The following is a 17,024-nucleotide window of genomic DNA, read 5'->3' as shown; positions in this document are numbered from 1 at the left end:
TAAACAATGACTTGCGCATCTGCAGCCGATTTTGTGGACGCTGAGAACGGGGTCGAAGATCAAGAGGTCGCATTGTAGGGCTCTGAGATGGCATCGCACGTGGTAAAAGGTAGCGCTTTTACCATCCTGTGGCAGATAAGCATCATTTGCCGGCGGGAAGCGCGCGCGAGCCATCGTCTCAGTGCGCGCTGTCTGCTACTCACCGAACATAGCAAGGCCGACGCAGTAGCAAAAGTCTTCGTCGCGGAAGTGCTTGTTACACACAAGACTCGTAGCGGATGGCTACTTGCCGGTTCTTAGCTTTACAACCCATGCTTCACGCTGTTTCTTGTCCCGCGGTTACCAGTGCAGGCTGACACTGGGCTCCTTTGCGTAAGCGCGGCACTGCGGCACCGAGCGGTAGAGCCCCATGTTCGTCGCCTTCGGAGGCAGCCACTCTATTACAATGGTTTCAATTGAGTAGAAAATGAGAGAAAACTTCCGAATTTGAACAGACCGCAGCGCATGTTGGACTTGAAACTCGTTTTCAAAGCACGCGGCAGTGCTCCACAAGCAGCCGACGCGGCCGCTGAGACCACGTGATCCTACCAAGCACGTCACGCCGACGGTGGCGCCGGTGTTTCCAGTGGTGGGCCTCGAGGCCAATATATATGGAACAATATCGAATTTTCCTTGCTTCGCGTTTATGGAAGAGCACGCGAACGGTGGAAACGCGTTCACACTTTTCCTCAGATATACTTTATCCATGGATCTTCATTCGGAAGAGCTTTTTCGTAATTGATTATACCAGCACGTCCGAGTTTAATCACTCTGCGGTAAATACCCCCTAAAAGGCCCTGCCCTTTCGAGCTCACGTGCTAGGGTTCCAATTCGAATTTTTTGCTTGCTTTTTAAAAATGTAATCTCATTAATAAAAACATATCCTGGTAGGAGCAGCCGCAAATACTCAGCTGTCAGTAACGGGCCCGTCGCTGACGGCCCACAGTGAAGCGGCTACCCCATGTTACACGTACGCCCCTCGCTTTCGGTGGTCGATAGCTGACGGGTAAAAAAACTCAGTTTCGCTTAAGGGCGAAGCAATGAATGCGATACCAACAAATTGTATTGTTAAACGAAGTAAGGCTAGTAGCTAACTCTTCTGGATCCGATCTCGCGTAACTCAACAAAACGCGGGTTTAAGGGAATATGGCCGCTGCAGGAACCGAAGCGTTTTCTTGCTCTGAGTTCTTTAAACACGAAGTAAGCGTTGAGAGCACAGCAAGTTTACGAGCCGTCTCCTGATGCCTCGAGATGGCGCGCGCGCAAGCGACTGCGCCGTTCGAACGATGCCGTCCCCTCGCCCCCCCTCCCCCGCTCCCCTGGCGTCCTTTCATGCTCCTTACGAAAGACGGGCGGGGCGTTTCCTCTCTGTTTGATGAGCAATCGACGGCAGGCCCGCACGCGGGAAGCTGTTATCTCATGCGCTGTCCGTGCGACGGAGACAGACGGCCGGCTAGCTTAATCTCCGCTTCAGCCGCGTTCGTCGCCAGCGCTCGCGAGCTTTTACCCGCGGCTAGAATGCGCGTGGCGATGTTAATAATTTGGTCTTTATACAGAAAATTACGGCAATGGCGACGGCAAAAATCCGTGGAGAGCGTCCATATAATTGTTATCACAATAAACATTTTAAAAAAGTTGAGGAGCCATTTCACTCTGTGAAGTGGATGATAAGCGAAGCTGTTTCGCGCATGGCAAGGAGGTGACATGGTGGAGGACAGTTTGGTATGTAAGGCCAGGTTGTTAACGTTCAATACGCAATAATAATGCGAAAGCCTCAGATGCTTTATCAAACACGAAAATTGACCGTCGGCGGCGTCAATCGATTGATGCAAAAGTAATCATCATGTGTTGGCGTCATCATCACGTCATAGATCGTCGAAACTTGTGACGTCATCATGGCGACGTATATCGTGATGTCACGTGATGACGCCATCACGACATCGTCGCTTTACACTGCTTCCGTAATCGGTGCGCCGATCATGGAGCTAGCGTAAAACCAGGTGAGGTGCAGAAAGCTTGTAGAGAGGGAGGGGGAGAATCAACCCGTCGATCGAGAAGAAAAATAACCTGGCTTTCGCCTTGGAGTTTTCTTAGGGGAATGCATTAGGGACATTGTGGCTCTTTGGCATTGATGCACTGCTGTACATCACGGCGTTTGTCTACAATGTCTGCTGATAACCACATAGATGTATTTAGAGTGTTATTTCATAAAGTGCAATTTTATTGATCTGGTATTCTGTTTATTTGCTAGTGTCGAAAATAATCGCCGAAGAGGTTAATTCAGAACACTCAACTGCATGAGCCCTTATTTTTTCATTAGCGAGTGAAGTATGAGTTCTCCTGTGATGATTTTTCCATGAGATTCGCAATGAATCGAAATATTTCTAGCCTTCATAAGAGCCCCATAGTAATATTCCGGTGCTCGAATGTTATTGCAATATGCTTCTTTAGTGCACTCCAGGATGTAAAATTCGCTGCTCCAGAGTGCTCCCAGATGCAAAATTATCTGCTCCAAAGTGCTCCAAGATGAAAATTTTGCTGCTCCAAAGTGCTCCAAAACGGAAATTTCGCTGCTCCAAAAATTGCTCCAAATCAGATGTCCTCGGTAGCATCACTGGGGGGGGGGGGGGGGGGGACTTTACCGATCGTCGCGCGCCCGTTGCCGATCCACCTCGCCCGTTGCCGATCGGGCGAGGTGGCTACATACTACTTCTACTACTACAGAGGAGGGAACGACCCACACCATAAGGAGCTTCGCCCCTAAAATGGTCACATGTGAATTCTGTGATTACAGACAGTTTGGACAAATCGGTATAAATGAATAACGGAAATTTATGAATTTGGCATGAAAATCGCTGTGACGCAATTTTCAAAGAATAAAGCTAGTTCCATGCCCGTGAAATCTGAGTAAATAGCGGAGCTGGCAAACAAGCGCCACCACATGGCGAACTCACATTGGGTTCTCCTTCTTCTTTCTTTCTTTCTTACCTATTTCTACATCTTCTTCTTCTGTCTTCTTTCTTTCACATTTCTCTCCTTCTTTCTTTATCTTTTTCTATATTGCCCTCTCTCCTCCTTTCCCTCCTCCTAAGCCTCACATCACTCCTCCTCACCTTCACTTTCCTTTTCCACCCCTTGCTATGCTATACTAGAGTGTACTATCTAGTACACTCTAGCTATACTGTACATGGTCACGCTATGGTTTACTCTCTCATCTCTTCCTTTCCCTCCTCCTCACCCTCAATTCCCATCCCCTTGCTAAACTGTACAACACAAGGCTACGCCATACTTTACCCCTTCTCTTTTTCTTCCTGCTCACCTTCACACCACTCCTCCTCGCTAGGCGCTGGTTGACACACGCCCACTTTTTGTGGCGCATACCCGCCGAATTTTCTGTCTACAACACCGGCCTTACTCCGGGCAGCTCCGCTGCTAAAATTTTCCAGCAGCGAAGCAGACATCCCTATGTGAGTGACGTAATGAGGAGGCTCCCAAATACAGAATATTTGAAATAGGGAATATCTTTAGCAGTGAGGCTGTGTTGGACTACTCTTCGCCGTCATCGTCGTCGTCGTAGTAGTAGTAGTAGTAGTAGTAGTAGTAGTAGTAGTAGTAGTAGTAGTAATAGTGGTAGTAGTAGTAGTAGTAGTAGTAGTAATAGTAGTAGTTGCAGTAGTAGTTGCGCTAGTAGTAGGTGGCACGCGTCTATTGACCAGATGGTGAGCGAATAAGGAAATTGATGATTATGATGACGCTTAACGACGATTATGCTCGAAATGATGATGATAAATGATGACGACGATGATGCTTAAATGCTGAAGATGATGATGCGCGAAAAGAGACTAAGTTGTCTTAGTCTATCCTCACATATACTCGCGCGCTTACAGTTTCGCTATCCGGTGCTTTTCAGTGCGTCGAAGTTGGAACACGCTATTTTTTTCCCTTCTCTGGTGCAAAAAAAGAAGAGAAAGAAAATCACTGCGCGACTGGCCTCTCTTTACGTTGCTCAATCACTTTTCTCAAATTGGGGCGCACATCAAGTTTTCTTGCCTTGGTGCAGTCGCTCCTGAATTTAGAGAACAATATTGCAAATTTCGTCATATCACGGATTCCTCAATTAAAGGACGTCGCTTGCGTGTAGTATCTACACATCGTGCGCTCGTGGTTCAGTAGAAGAAGACAGCTCTTGGATGATGGCTGCAGCCCCCGGCAAACAGCTCACTCCCGCTCAAAGCTCACCGTCCGGCTCGCAGGCGCCGTGGCTGTGTGAGACGCAGCTTCCGTTCGGCGATGGTGCGTTCCAGCTGATGAACGTATTCAGCGCAGCCATCGTCCTCGGGAACTACTTGCTCCACAGCGAGATATTCCTTCTTACGGCTGGCGTCATGGACCACTGGTGCAGAAGGCCGGATTCCTTCGCGAACCTCAGCGTCGACGAGTGGAAGCAGTTGGCCATACCAGTGGACAAGAACGGCGAGTACAGCCACTGCACGATTCGCGAGCCCCCAGACGGAGGTACAGAGGCGCGCGTCGTGCGCTGCACGTCGTGGGAGTACGACTACACCAAATACGGGAACAACATCGTCAGCGCCTGGAACTTGGTGTGCGACCGGCTCTGGCTCATCGACTTTGCGAGGATCGTGTACGCGGCTGCTAGCGTGATCCCGTTAGCCGCATCTGCTTCGTTCGCGGACAGCATCGGCCGCCGGACGGCGCTCTTCATCGTCATTCCCGTGGTCCTCATATCGGCCGTTGCCAGTGCCATGCCGAATGACTTGCAGTTCTTCATGATCGTGCGCGCCGTCGTCTCCGCCTCGACAAGTGTTCTGGTGCCACCTGCGATTACCTTGGTTACCGATGCATCGACGATAGACAAATTTCCGGCATACGTTGTCGCGGTCTCGTTGCTCTCTTTTATCCTCATGCCTGTCACGGTGCTCGCGGCTCACCTCGCCAGGACAGGGTGGGTCGCCGTGCAGGTGATACTCATGATTCCAACGTGTCTGCTCATGCTGCTCTACTACACCGTCATCGAATCTCCCATCTGGCTTCTGGCGACCGGCCATGTGAAGGAAGCCGAGCGAGTCGCTTTGTGTGCAGCGAAGATGAACAACGTCTCGGCCGATGTTTGCCACGAGCTCATGGCGCGTCAGATAGCAGACCTCCGGGCTCGTGGTTGGCAAACAGCCGAAAGCAGCGGTCTGTGCAGCGGTCGACTTAGGACACGCACAGTATTGATGTGTTGCATGTCGACGGCGCTATGCTTTGGCTTCGACACGTTTGTCACGAAGGATGGCATTCCAACAGGAGACGTTGCGGCAAGCCTGAGCTTTGCCCTGTCAGCCGTTGCGTGTGTCGCCACCATACCGTTTGTCAAGCAGTTCGGTTTAAGAAATGCTGTTGTCGGCTCGGCGCTCGGCTTCGCTGTGACGTTAACCGCTCTCGCTGGTACGACGTACGGCGGAGGCGGGCAAACGCTGAACGATTCTCTGGTGGTCCCAATGAAGGCAGCCGGCAACGTGTGTTTCACATTTTTCCTTGTTATGGGTCTCAAATCGCTCCCCGTTGTGTCCCGCTGCAGTGGAGCTGCCGCTATGCTCGCGGCTTCCCGATTCGGGGACACACTGGGCCAGTTGACTCCACGTTTAATCAACGACCAGAGCATTGCGATGCGGCTGGCCATTTCGGGCGCTTTGACGTCGCTCTTCGCAATCGGCGCCGAACTTTTGCCCTGCGACTTCGATTACTGGATGCAGCAACACTTGTCACACCAAAGATGCCCTCGCCACCCATCGCCCGAAGGTACTAAGCGTGCCATGCGTGACACGCTAGTGCCTCTGCCGAAGGAACCCGTCCAACACCGTCCAATCACGACAAAGGACAGAGTGGCGTTAAGGCGTTCTACAACTCAAGCAACTGGCGAGCAATGTGCCGTGTAATGCAGCGGCATTCTTTTCTTACAGCAGTGTAATATTTTAAGCGTTTCCCTTGTGATTTGCTTTAATCCCTGCTTATATGAGCGGCTTTAGTTCCGGAAGCCCACTTTAATGTCTCCCGCGTTAAACAACTTCTAAAAATCTAAGCAAATTTTTGGTGATATGCCTGATTTAGTTTGATATTCAACAATTTGTTATGTGTGTGGACGAGCGCACGCTGAATTTTTTTTTGCTTTTTGTGCCGCGGCATGAGATTAATCATTATGAAAACATGAAATCCTAGTTCGCCATTTTTAATCATCAGAGGTCAACTATTATGGCAGTCACGTGTGGCTCCCGCACAAGCCTAGCTCGGTCTTTGGGCCACTTTCTTCCGTTATAATCATGGCATTTTGGAGCATATTCTAAAAAGGAGTTCAAATCCACGTGTGCCGATGATTGCGTCTTGTATTCAAATGTAAGTATACCTGGCGACAACTTTTTGTGGCAGCACAGCGAAGGCTACGCAACCGAACCACGCACTTTTTTACTCCGCTTCTGTATGTAGTCCGCGAACGCTAGCTTTGTAGAATACGTAGCATAAAAGAAAAAGTCACAGTTTCGCCGCAAGGGCGAAGCAATGAATGCGATAGCAAGAAACTAATGCTATACGATGTGAGGCCCACCAATAGATACTCTCAGTTTGAACAGCGCTCCTGTTGCAAAGGCGGCCGAAGCAGCGAACGAAACTAGCGTGCTTCAAGTGTCGAGCTGTGACACTTGATAGTTCGCGCTCATCGTCTGTTTGTTCGTTTAGCGGCGTCCCTTGCTCGAGTGACTTTCGTACGCTCCGTAACATGAGCGCGGACACCACGGTGAAACCTTGAAACAACCCTCTTCCCCTCACCACCAGAAAACCGCGCGAGCAGACAGCGGAAGGGCAAGGTTCTCCTTGCGCAAATATAAGAAGAAGCGAGCGAGCTCGCCGACATGCGCCCGTCTAGTGTGCCTCGATGTGTGCATCAAGGCACCCTACTGACCCTACGCCCGTCTCGCCCGTCGTGCTCCTAGCGCCATCTCGCTGGTAATGAAGAAACGCTTATCAGCGCCGGCCGTCTCTGAGTCCGTCCAGCGGCAAAGGGTTTGTATATATTGCTCACCAGGCACGTAGCCAGAATTTTTTTTCGGGGGGGGGGGGGGGGGGCCCAAGGCCTAATTGTTCGAAAGAAAGTATTTCCATGGCAAAAATAAAGCAAAAGCTGCCGGGAATATAGAAGGCCGGACGAATTTCGGGGGGGGCCCGGGCCCCCCCCCCCCCTTGCCTACGTGCCTGTTGCTCGCCGTTAGCTACGCGGAGGATCTGCGTATCGTGGCGTAGCGGTTAGCGCTACTCGCTGCGGAGCAAGAAGTCCCTGGTTCGATTCCGCGCTTCGGAAGCATTTTTCTGAATAATTTTTTTGGGGCCTTTTATATATATATATATAAATACTTATACATATACGGTGCATGACGGCGACGGCAAAATTTAGCCGAGACTGTCCATATAATTGCTATCGCAATAAAACATAAAAAGAAAAGAAATAGGTATTACGTTCAAGATTGCTTGCGTTGAAAGTAAGAATGATAATCCCGTAAAAGATTAGCGATTTTTGCTCTTTTTCAGGTTTTCTGGTGTCCGTTTCACGTTTTCCATCCCCACTCAACAACGATGGCGTCGCTCTGCTTCAACAGGTGCACATCGAAGCTGGTAAGCGATCATAAGCGCGTGTTCGTTAGGTGATCTGTGTTCACCGACCAGAATGAAACGAAGACAGCGGTGCGTTGTGAATTATTTTGTTGATTTGCTCATACTATCACCAAGAAAGAAGTGTGCAAGTGATACCACCATCGCAAGTGGGTCTCTCATCGCGATAGCTTCCTTGACAGTGACGACGGTGACCTTCAAGTCTTCAGCAAGAAGAGCCGCTTGAAAGCAAAACTGCGATTGGAAACAGTACGTAAGATAAGTGGCCCATTTCATAAAATGCTTTGCATACATGGTCGGTATTTCGGTTGCCTACTATTACTGATACAGTCGCACCGAAGGTTGCGTCTAATACCGTGCCCGTCGGCGTCTACGGCGGGAGGTGTTATGGCGTTTTGAGTGAGAGCGATTTACGGTGACAAAATCACCCATGCACAGCTTTGCCTCGGCAACAGACGCGTTCATGTCTATTATGCGACTGACAGCGTGATTTTCAATTTGCAAAAAAAGCATTCTTGACCACGGGAGTAAGGAACGCGTTTCACCCGTTTGTATAATCACACACGTGAGACGCCCGCTCCTGACTGGTCGTGGCCAAGATATCTGCTGCCTTTCGATGCCTTCGCGTCCCCTGACAAAATGACGTGAGCGTCTCCAGAAAGTTACAGCGTCTCCAAATGTAGGAAAACGACGATGTCGACCCTGTGTGCACCGAAATTCAGAAAATGGCTTGTTACCTTTGCGTAAGATTTCCGATTGCGCAGTTACTGCTGGGCCGTGGCTTTCTTTTTTCTTTGAAAAGTAAAACCGACCGCTTTAATAAAGCTGATTCCTGCGTTCCTTCGCAATGCAAAATATTCTATCGCTTTCCCAAAAAAGAAATGTTAACAATACTAAATGGTGCTCGCTTTGCACGTGGACTTGAACCGCTAGCACATTAGCGTTATATAATTTGATTTGCAGAAGAGCTCAGCAACGATTCCAGGTATTTGTGCTGCATGCTTAAGTATATCAAGTCATGTGGTAGATTTCGACTACATGTGTGAATAAACTATCTCCATAAATTCGCAAATAACATCATGAGCCATGAATACTCGTGTGCAAACGCACATGTTTTATGCGCTCGCGAAAACAAAACCGAAATCGCTCGTGAACGGTCTACTTGGCACACACATGTGCAGAAGCTCCGCCCACGTAGCTTTAGCTGGCTGTGCTGCCACAGAAAGTTGTCACCAGGTATAGTGTGCACGATCAGCACACACTCAACAGCGGCTTTTCCTGTCAGATGGAACTTAAAGGCACTGACAACTGGCCAGAACGTGTGGTTACATCCTGGTGGAAATGAAAAGACCGCGAATTGTGAGTTATAATGACCAATCCAAGCATAGTTTCTGCGATCCGAGTAGAATTTGTATTTTTAAATCGCGTGTAAAAGTAACAAAAAATTCGTATGTCGCGGAGCTATAGCGGAAGTCTTTCAGCTGGATTATGGAATCGATCACTTTGCTGTACGTAGTGTGATGCGGTCGTGGGTACCATAATTAACGCTAAAAATTATATGAATATTATTATCCATCGCCGCTCTATTCTGTGCTGCTTACGAGGCAAAAAGAGTTGAATTCTGAAAAGCGGCACTCTCTTCGCGGCAACTGGTGGAACATGTCCAGCCGCGGCGCATGCGCGTGCAGTGCACGCATGCGCAGGAAACCGCCACGCACAAACCGCTCTCGCGTTCACCTCCCTGTCGCAAACGAGTGCGTCAGTAAGGCGCGCGCGCGGCCTCTTTCAGACGACGGCGGGAAACATGGAGGAAGGAAAACTCAGGAGAGGCCCTATCGTATCCCAATGCATTGCGAAAAGTGTGGTGGAAGTGACGTCAAATTTATGGGGCAAACAAACCGGTATGGGGCAAACAAAATAGCAGACGCCCCGCGGCGTGCGCTCCGCGCTGGTTCGCTCCTGCGCAGATTGTAGTCCCGGCGTAAACTTCGAGCGCATTGTGCGGTTTGCATGCAGTAAAATGTTGCAAGAAGACGTTTACCAGGCTGTTCGTGCGTGGCAGGCCCGACGGCTGCGCGCTGAAATTGTTCGTGGAGCGTTTTTGTGCAACAGTACAGAAAGTACCGGTACGCGCCATAATCAAAAACATTCAGCCCCTGCATCATCGTACTCGAACTCACCTGGCAGTGACTTACGCGTTCTGCTGGGCGTTAGGCCTTTCTTTTCCTTTCTCGTAGCCCGATTTCCCGATCTACTGGCCGATTAGCGGTTCTTTGCTCGCATATATGGAATGAGCGTACGCCAACCTAGTAGTTGATGTAACTACGCCGAAAAGAGGACACCGCTGTATTGTATACGCGACCGTGCACGCATAGTTTGTAATTACAGTGCGCACACAGTTGCTAGCACGCTGCGAGCGCACATCGCACAATACATACATCACATAGTCCGATAACAACAAAAGTTTATTGCCGCCTTCCGCGTTGTTGCGGACGCGCCACTAGCAGATGGCGCTATGTGTACCGCATCACGTGACTAGCGGAAGATCAGGCGGGAAGATCCTCTCTGGGACCTGGGTGTGTGATCGTGTCTGTTGAGCTAACATGTAGCCGCGCGTGCCCGCGTGCTTTAATCCTTAAGTCATTAAACAGTTGTCGTTATCCGTCTGCTCGTTCGTGTGCTCTGTTCCCGACCACGACATGGCGGCAGCGGCGGGATACGTGGAAGTCACGACAACGCAGTGAAGATGGCACCGTTCAAGTAGGCCTAACAAACGCCGGCAGCGCAACACGGAACTTTGCAGCACCCATGGCAACGCCTACAGTGCCCGCAGCTCAGCCTGCAACGCCGCTCAACCCTTTCGTCGTCGAACTGCCGGAAAAGCTCGACTTTCGGAAACCCGAGGAGTGGAAGCGGTGGTTTACACGATGGGAAAGGTACCGCGTCATCTCAGGTTTGAAGAAACAGGACGACGAAACCCAGGTGAACACACTCATTTACGCGATGGGCCGTGAAGCAGATGTCCTGGCGTCGCTCAAACTTTCCGACGCTGAGAAACTCAACTACGACGCGGTAACACGAGCGTTCCCGAAACATTTCGTGCCGCGGACGAACGTGATATTCGCAATGCCCATAGACTGTCGCGCCGCCAAGCGGAATTCAGGAGCGTCCTCTCGAGGAGGGTTAGTAGACGATAAAATGGCAGCACTACGCAGTCTCTCCCTTGTTCGGCTGTGCTAACCTCAGTGTTAACGCATTGGCAAGGAAGGAACACTACGACTTTGCATGTTCCCTGCATCAGTGAACAAACCGGGCCCTCCGTGACATGAGAAATCTGATTCGTTCTTGCGAGACGCGAAGTTTTCGTGAAAATACGTGGCAACTCGCGCTTTCAATGCTAGCCCACAGTGTACGCATACTATCAGCTTCGCGAGGCTTTCTGTAGCCACGTAGGTTAGTTAAATGTTATCGTCTGACATATTCAGTTGAATCTCACCCTGTTTTACTTGTATATAGCATTGGTCAGTGTTTCTTGTAGAGCATGAATCCCATAACACTACGCGGGAGGTCGCGCGGGCTCGCGATGTGCTCTTGTAAAACTCAGCGATCTCAAGTTGTCGATACATCAAAATAGGGCCTCTATCCTTTGTCAGCAAAGCGCTGTTACTAATCGTGCGGGCGACGTTTCAATCACTCGAGGACGCGTCTGCTCCACGCCTTTCGTGGAGAGAACGCTTTCCACACCGTTCTTCGCCAGTGTGTTGGTGTTGATTTCATAGCCAGCGCTGCGCCGTTTGTTTTTGTACGTTTGTTGATAGGTGGCAGCACACTGCAAGCGATTTGCTCGTTGACCGATCCGAGAGCATAATGTTGTTCGCGCCCAGACGTCTCTCTAATTGTAAACGCGGTGACGCGGAGTGGTCGCAGTCGTTCGGCGGAGGAATTTCTTCGGATTGCTTTCAGCAGTGATGTTGAAAGAAACCATCTTGACGACGAGGATTTTTCACTGGACATTGAAGACTGTGAAAGCACCGAGAGTGACAGCTGTGACAGCGACGATGAACGATCAGCTGAACTCACGAGGAGCGAGTTGCACTTCACGTCCCCTCGTGCGTTAATGTTCTTTCACGCTCGTAAGTCACTTTGATTGTATTTAACGTATAATATCCTTGAGCGAGATCAGAATAAAAGCATAGTTCCTCTTGTGCATTGCATGTATCACAATTATTGTGGATATTATGGAGCGCCGCATCGCCAACACGCTCGAGCTCGACCAGCGAAGCGAAATGGTTAGAGCGATGGAACGTGCAGTCACGGCCACAATCTACGCCTCTCGGCTAACTTCTTCGACGTTGCGAAAAGCATACGTGTGCATTCTTTTCGATATTCATGTTTGGATCGGGCTGATCGAATCTGCAGAGTGAAGTGAATTGCACACGGCTAGTCTCAGCATGGCTGTGACACAAGCGCTACTGAATGGGATGTTAAATGCTCGTGTTCCGTTGAAGACGTAATACCGCGTTCCCGACTGCGCAAGTAATGACGACGGCGTATTATGTTTGCAAACCATAACCACGTTAAACGTGCGGTCCCGTGCTGCAGCGATGACGCTACTCGCTGGCGGCCTACTACTGCGGCAAATCCGTCAGGCAGGCTCGGTACGTACTACCTCGGTGTGCCGTTCAGCTCATACGTTAATTTTAGTTCATGCAGTTTTATGTAGCACGCACAGGATTTCGCAAAGCATCGTTATGCACGGTAACGGAGCTGAAATATAACCTTTCACACCGCAGCAAATAATTAGGTGGGGGGTACTTTGCACTTTCCATGGTTTGGGAAAGTATTTTAGTCTCGTATCCAATTCAGCGCGGCTCATGACTTCATCCGGTGAAAGTGACACGGGCCGTGCGTCCGCACGTCCTATCTGTTCCTATGCTAACAAACGGGTTGACCCTCCTCCTGGCGCCATCTTGAAAAGCACGGCGCGCCACCTATAGTCCGTGGGCATTGCGAATACGAGCGGGCGAAGTTCAACAGCCGGAAGCAAGAAGCGCATGAGTCAGTCGACGCGTTCGTAACTGAACTCTACAGACTAGCCGAAACCTGCTAGTACGGAGATCTGAAAGAAGAATTGATCCGCGATAGGCTCGTGGTCGGTCTCGCTGACACGCAACTAAGCGAGAAGCTGCAACTTAACGCCGAGCTGACTCTTGAAGCCGCCGTCACCGCTGCACGCAACTCGGAAACGATAAAGCAGCAGCAAAAATATCTACGGCCGCAGCAACAGACGCCTGCGGCTATAGATGCCATGCGTGGATGTTCGAAGAGCAAAGGGAAGCCAAACCAGCGCTCTCAAAAAACACAGCGCGATCAAACGGCGCTGGCGTGCAAGTGGTGTGGCTCAACAACGCACCCACCATCACGCACTATGTGCCCGGCGAACGGGAAAATATGCAGCGCCTGCGGCAAAAAGGGACACTTTGCCGCCGTGTGCTTGTCTGCCTCTCCGAGGAAGAAAAAGAGCACCCACCAAGCCGTTTTGGAAGAGGTTTATTTGGGTCAATTGACTGACCAACAGGACTCTGGGCCGTGGAGGACTGACGTTACAGTAAATGGCTTGCCAATGAAGTTCAATATAGACACCGGTGCAGATGTTACCGCTATACCTACAAGCCTCTACAACGAACAAGTCATGGGCAACCTGAAGCAGGCCCAGAAACAGCTGCTGGGACCCGGCCGGACCAAAATCGCAACAATAGGTCTGTTTAGCGCAACCTTGTGCTGGAATGGCCGAGTGTGTCAAGAAGAAGTTTACGTGATCGACAAGTTACATGATGCACTTCTAGGACGTCCTGCAATCAAATCATTGGATATCCTTCCAAGCCTCCTCGAAGTCACAGCGTCAACAAGCAAGCTCAGCGACCCTGCCAACATTCTCTGCCACTACCCCAACTTGACTACAGGCCTGTGTCTTCTCAAGACGGAATACAGGATAATATTACTCCCCGATGCCAAGCCAAGCGCTATTACGTATCCGCGGCGAGTATCCCTGCCCATGCTGCCCAGTGTGAAACGTGAGTTGGAGAGAATGGAGAACCTTGGCGTCATCAGAAAGGTCGACGGAGGCCACAGAGTGGTGCGCACCTATGGTAGTCGCGAAAAAGAGAGGAGGCGAGCTTCGAATCTGCGTCGACTTCGGAGGGTTAAACAAGAACATTTTGCGGGAACGAGTCGTAATGCCCACCGTCGACGAATGTTTGGCCAGACTTGCCGGAGCTACATGGTTCAGCAAGCTTGATGCAAGGGCTGGCTATTGGCAAGCTCCGCTAGCACCAGAGTCCCAGAAGTACACCACTTTTCTGACGCCATTCGGCCGGTTTCAGTTCCTCCGATTGCCCTTTGGAATTTCGACAGCACCCGAGTTTTTCCAGAGAGAAATGCTAAGAGTTCTAGAAGGCATTGAAGGCCAAGCGTGTCTACAAGACGACATTATAGTGTTTGGCCCTTCAAGGGAAGAACATGACGCACGACTGCACAAAGTACTGCAGCGCCTGCAAGAAGCTGGCATCACCTTGAACGCAGAAAAATGCGTACTACACCAGCAGTCAGTGAGATTCCTGGGACACATTGTGTCTGCGAATGGTATCAGTGCCGACCCTGAAAAGGTCAGCGCACTATGTCACCTAGCAGAGCCTACAGATGTAACAGTAGTGAGGTTCTTCTTGGGAATGGCCAACCACTTGGTCAAGTTTCTGCCGGGGCTCTCGCAGCTCACAAAACCGTTACGTGACCTGCTTCACAGCGACGCCGAATGGTGCTGGGACAAGCCACAGCAAGAAAGCTTCAAAGCCGTCAAGAAAGCATTGACGACGACTCCAGTGCTTACTCACTACGACCCTTGTAGTCATCACACTGTGTCGGCGGATGCATCGTCGTACGGTCTTGGAGCAGTCCTCCTTCAAGAGACAGCGGGTCAGAGACTTCCAGTAGCCTATGCCTCAAGATCCCTCTCTGACACGGAGACGCGATATGTGCAAATAGAGAAAGAAGCACTGGCAGTTACATGGGCCTGCGAGCATTTCCGCTCCTGTCTGCTTGGTCTGCAGTTTCACGTGGAAACTGATCACGAGCCACTGGTGCCATTGCTACGGTTCCGTATGAGGCTCCTCGAGTTCGATTACACCATTGCCCACATCCCAGGCAAGGAAATGCATACAGCCGATGTGCTCTCAAGGAAACCACAGAAGGAAACGGACAACAGCAGGCCAAGGAGCCTTAGCAAGGCCATCGTAGAACATGAAATTCTCACTGTGGAACTTCTGCCTGCTTCCCACGATATTCTTGAAAAGATAAAGGCAGCACAAGAGAACGATCCTGTTCTAGCAAGAGTTAGGGACTACTGCACGACGTCGTGGCCCAAAGAAGTGGCACTACCTCCGGACGTGCAGAGGTATTCAGCATTTGCCCATGAACTGACACAAAAGTGGATGGCATTTTACTCAAAGGCAGCCGCATTGTCATTCCACCAAGCATGCAAAGTGATGTGCTAGAACACTTGCATGCCGGTCATCAGGGCATTGGGAGATGTAGGGCTCGAGCCACTCAATCGGTGTGGTGGCCAGCCATTAACCAGCACATCCAAAGTTATGTGTCAAGATGCCCTGTCTGTCAACAACACCGTAAACCACACGCCGAGCCTATGATATTCTCCCCACTTCCTAAACATCCATGGGAAGCAATAGGAATCGATCTCTTCTGTGTGGATGGTGTTAACTACCTTGTAGTTGTGGACTACTACTCACGTTTCTTTGAAATCAAAAAGTTGAAGCGTACCACCACAGAGAACATAACACAAGCACTGAGTCAGATCTTCGCGCGCTTTGGGGCACCGGCTATCATACGATCAGACAACGGCCCTCAGTTTGCTTCGGCACAGTTCAAAGCGTTTGTCAAGCAATGGGGATCAAGTCACGTAACCAGCAGCCCCTACTTCCCTCAGAGCAACGGCGCGGCAGAAAGAACAGTTCAGACTGCTAAACAGCTGATCAAGAAATCGCCGAACATCCACAAGGCTCTGCTCGCGTATAGAGACACGCCAGGGAAAGAAGGATTCACACCAGCGGAACTCCTCATGGGAAGGCGCCTAAGAACTGACGTGCCCGTGGCACCACACGTGCTGAGGCCACAGTGGAGCACCGTAGAATTTACTAAACGAAACGAAGCCTACAAGGTCAAGCTAGGGCCAACAATATAATCGGAGACACAAGACCTTGGCAAGAGAGCCCATTCAACCGCAGACAGCCGTCCGCATTCTGTCTGGTGCTCCAACAACAGGGACCGTCATTGGGCCAGCTCACACGCCTCGTTCGTATGTAGTGAGCACACCTGGAGGTCTGACAAGACGCACCAGCAAACATCTCCAGCCGCTACAACCTGTGGCGACAACAAGAAGTGGACGAACCGTAAGAGCTCCGAGTCGGCTTGACCTGTGACAAGAGCAGGAGGGTCACTTCAAAGAAGAGGAGGTGTCGCGGACGCGCCACTAGGAGATGGCGCTATGTGTACCGCATCACGTGACTAGCGGAGGATCAGGCGGGAAGATCCTCTCTGGACCTGGGTGTGTGATCGTATCTGTTGAGCTAACATGTAGCCGCGCGTGCCCGCGTGCTTTAATCCTTAAAGGAGTACTGACACGATTTTGAAGTGCAGCAAAACGGACGTTTTTGGTTTCCTTGGCATGTAGTGTTAACGCTCTCCCCACACCGCATCCGCGAAACACGTATAAATATTTAAGTTTGATTTTAAAGTTTTCATCTCCCAGCATCTGCAAGGCAGCTTCACCGCATGGAGAGCCCTATGACGTTTGAAGTCAGCTCACTTGGTTTGCGAAATCTGGGTTCTGCATGCAGCCTAAACCACAGAAATCGCTGTCGGAGGCACTGGACGACAGTTCACTCATCATGAACCACGTTCGACTGACAGCAAAGGACAGCAGGTGCATATTCGTGGGTTGCAGTCTGCCCGTGACGTCACGGGCCGACTTGACACGTCACTATGAATCCGCCCTCTTGAAACCGAAACCGAAACTGCTGGTTGAAAGAAGCGGTATTAAAAATATATGCAATGCATCCCCAGGCACCACGACACTCTTTTTAGGGTTCTCGACACCCGTGCTTTCATTAGAGCAACAACCCGAAAAATTTTTAAATTCATGTCAGTACTCCTTTAAGTCATTAAACAGTTGTCGTTATCCGTCTGCTCGTTCGGGTGCTCTGTTCCCGACCACGACACGCGTGAACGACACAGCTTCTAAAAAACGCGATACG

General features: G+C 50.5%; 1 protein-coding gene across 1 annotated transcript; it reads left to right on the top strand.

Annotated features, from left to right (window-relative positions):
• The first annotated feature begins 4,232 nt into the window (after positions 1-4,232).
• On the top strand, positions 4,233-5,978 carry LOC119386023 (solute carrier family 22 member 7). The gene has a single exon (XM_037653375.1). The coding sequence runs from the start codon at positions 4,233-4,235 to the stop codon at positions 5,976-5,978; it is 1,746 nt and encodes a 581-aa protein (XP_037509303.1).
• The last annotated feature ends 11,046 nt before the right edge of the window (positions 5,979-17,024 follow it).

Source organism: Rhipicephalus sanguineus, chromosome 3 (genome assembly GCF_013339695.2).
Source record: "Rhipicephalus sanguineus isolate Rsan-2018 chromosome 3, BIME_Rsan_1.4, whole genome shotgun sequence".
Lineage (NCBI taxonomy): Eukaryota > Metazoa > Arthropoda > Arachnida > Ixodida > Ixodidae > Rhipicephalus > Rhipicephalus sanguineus.
The sequence above is the reverse complement of the archived record's forward strand: the minus strand, read 5'-3'. Positions and strand labels throughout refer to the sequence as shown.

What these genes read in the sequence shown, in the direction of transcription:
- LOC119386023 (XM_037653375.1), top strand. Translation starts at nt 4,233, where the DNA reads ATGGCTGCAGCCCCCGGCAAACAGCTCACTCCCGCTCAAAGCTCACCG.